Here is a 2,776-nt window from a genome sequence, read left to right as displayed (position 1 = left end):
CTCGCCTCCGCCTCTCAAAGTGCTGGGATGACAGATGTGAGTCACCATGCCCGGCCTGCAGGCTGGTTAGAGGTGCCGTGCCTCTCCGGGGCACACAACACCAAGAACACAGCTGAGAACCCACTGTGTGGCCCTCACTGGCACTGGGGATGCCCCCGGAAACGGGGCTTGGGCCTCTCAGGGGCCACACATTTCCCCAAGAAGCTGGTGAGAGTCACACACTCCCCGTTAACGCTGGGGAAGTTTCTCCCGTGGTTTGTTTTATCTCATGGGACGTTCATTCTCTTCACCAAGAATAGACGACTGATGGGAAAATCCGTGTAGAGAGCTGTTGCTCTCACTTGTGTTTTGTTTTGTTTTGTTTGTAGCAACCCAGAAAAAAGGGCCACTATTGCAAAAGTGGGCATCCATCCCAGTTGCATTCACGTCACAAGAAGCGAGGGCAGGGCGGGCGGGATTGCTTGGTGTGGCTCCCACTGTGTCCTCCAGCTCTGCCCCTCTGGGTTGGCTTCCTCCTCTGGTTGCCTCATGGTCATAGCATGGCTGCAGCAGCTCATCAACACATCAACACATGCTCAGAGGCAGAAAGGGGCCTTTCTCCCCAAATGTGTCTTTTTAATAGGAGAGACGCTCTCCCAGAAGCCCCCAGGGGTTGCTTCCTGGCAGAGCTGTTGTCTCGTGCTGTCGTGAACAGGTCACTGGCAGGTATCTGGATGTCGCAGAGGTTCTGGGGGCCGCAACAGGGGGACGGGCTCGGGGTCAGCAGCCACACCGTCCTCAGCCCCTGGTTTTGAAACCGTGACTCCGCTGGGCGCGGTGGTTCACGCTTGCACCCCAGCACTTCGGGAGGCCGCGGGGGGAGGGTCGCTTGAGTCCAGGAGTTCAAGATCAGCCCTGGCACCCAAGTGAGAGCTCGTCTCTACAAAACAAAACGGTTAAAACGAAAGCGGGTGTGACTCACCTAGGTGCGACACTTGTGGCCGTGGTCGAATGACACATGGAAGGGGACGAGCCGGGCAGTCACGGTTTCTCTTTGACACGTCCTCCAGGAAGTCCTGACGGCCACACTGGACCTAGAGGAGGTCAGGAGCCACAGGGCGGAGATTTCCTCGCGCAACCTGGCGGTGAGTGTGTGGGTGGCCCCCACGCGGGACGTTTGTCCAGGGTGCGGCGTGGGCCCGTTCCCATGGGCTTGGGCTTGGCCTAGGCCGTGTGGGCACAGCGCCTCCATGGGGAGGTTTCAGCAGCGTGGAGGAAGGGCTGATGCCGTGGACCGATCTCACTTCCATCCATCCTCAGCTGTCCCCTCCTCGGGCCAGGCCCTGGCCCTGGGATTCAGGGAGCACAGAGTGTGGTGGAGACAGGCTGTGAAAGAGGCCGGGCGGCCCGTGTGGCAGGGGCTGCCGCCCAGGGACCCCACGACCGGCCCTGGAGCCCAGGAAGGCTCCCCCAGTGAGGGCCTGCTCCCAGCTGGCAGTCCTGCTGTTCATGGCCTGGAACTCTGCACTTCAGCAAGGCAGCATTATATGGGGAACGTTAATCAGGGGCCGGACACAGTGGTGGCTCACACCTGTCATCCCCGCGCTTTGGGAGGCCGAGGCGAGAGAACTGCCTGAGCCCAGGGGTTCAAGACCAGCCTGCGCAACTTGGCAAGACCTCGTCTCTGTAGTAAACCAAGAAATTAGCTGGGCGTGGTGGCGCGTGCCTGTGGTTCCAACTACTAGGGAGGCTGAGGTGGAGGGATCGCCTGAGCCCAGGAGGTCGAGGCTGCAGTGAGCCGTGATCATGCCACTGTATTTCCAACCTGGGCAACAGAGGGAGACCTCATCTCAAACAAAACAATCAGAAAGAATATTAATCTGAGTGATCATGAGACAGTGCATTTACAGACATTGCAGAAATGTGACGTCCAAAACTGCGGGCTCTTCTTCCTTTTTTTTTTTTTTGAGTTGGGGTCTCCCTCTGTCGCCCAAGCTGGAGCGCAGACACATGTTCCTGGCCACCGCAGCCTCGACCTGCTGGGCTCCGACAATCCTTCCGCCTCAGCCTCCCAAGTAGCTGGAACCACAGGCACGCACCACCACACCCGGCTAATGTTTTGACATCTCATAGAGATGAGAGCTCCCCAAGTCGGCCAGGCTGTTCTTGAACCCGTAAGCTCAGGCAGTCCCCACACCTTGACCTCCCCAGGTGCTGGATGGCAGGCTTGAGCCACCGCGCCTGGTCAATCTTTCAAAAGCGTGCCCCTCTAGTGTTTCTTTCACGCTTTCCCATGCTAGCTCCTTCCTCTCACCATATCTTCTCCCCACTCCTTCACATTCACTTCTTCCACACATAATGTGGCAGTTACCCAAATGGTCAAACCTCTTGACTTTTCTGTTTTGTTTTGGGTTTTTTTTGAGTCTGAGTCTGACTCTGTCTCCCAGGCTAGAGTGCCATGGCACGCTCACGGCCACAGCAACCTCGACCTGCTGGGCTCCGGCGATCCTTCCGCCTCAGCCTTCCAAGTAGCCGGAACTACAGGCACACGCCACCGCGCCCGGCTAATTTTTTGATTTATTATAGAGATGAGGTCTCACCAAGTTGCCCAGGCTGGTCTTGAACCCTAGACTCAAAACCATCTGCTTGCCTCTGCCTCCCAAAGTGCTGAGATTACACAGACTTGAGCCACCATGCCTGGCTAATTTTTTGGTTTATTGTAGAGACGAGGTCTTTTTTTTTTGAGTTGGAGTCTCACTCTGTCACCCAGACTGGAGTGCAGTGGCCGCTCCCGGGC

General features: G+C 57.3%; 1 protein-coding gene across 1 annotated transcript in view; it reads left to right on the top strand.

The window, feature by feature from the left end:
- Nucleotides 1-1,049: 1,049 nt before the first annotated feature.
- The window catches only part of LOC103272880 (glutamine-dependent NAD(+) synthetase-like), a gene marked incomplete at both ends in the record, with an annotated part of 18,752 nt that continues 17,025 nt past the window's right edge, over nucleotides 1,050-2,776 (top strand). Inside the window, 1 exon segment of the mRNA XM_021718718.1 lies at nucleotides 1,050-1,124. Within this exon segment, the coding sequence (XP_021574393.1) occupies nucleotides 1,050-1,124 (75 nt within the window).

The sequence above is a fragment of the Carlito syrichta genome, unplaced genomic scaffold, assembly GCF_000164805.1.
Source record: "Carlito syrichta isolate Samal-C Ts95f unplaced genomic scaffold, Tarsius_syrichta-2.0.1 Scaffold313357, whole genome shotgun sequence".
NCBI lineage: Eukaryota > Metazoa > Chordata > Mammalia > Primates > Tarsiidae > Carlito > Carlito syrichta.
The sequence above is the reverse complement of the archived record's forward strand: the minus strand, read 5'-3'. Positions and strand labels throughout refer to the sequence as shown.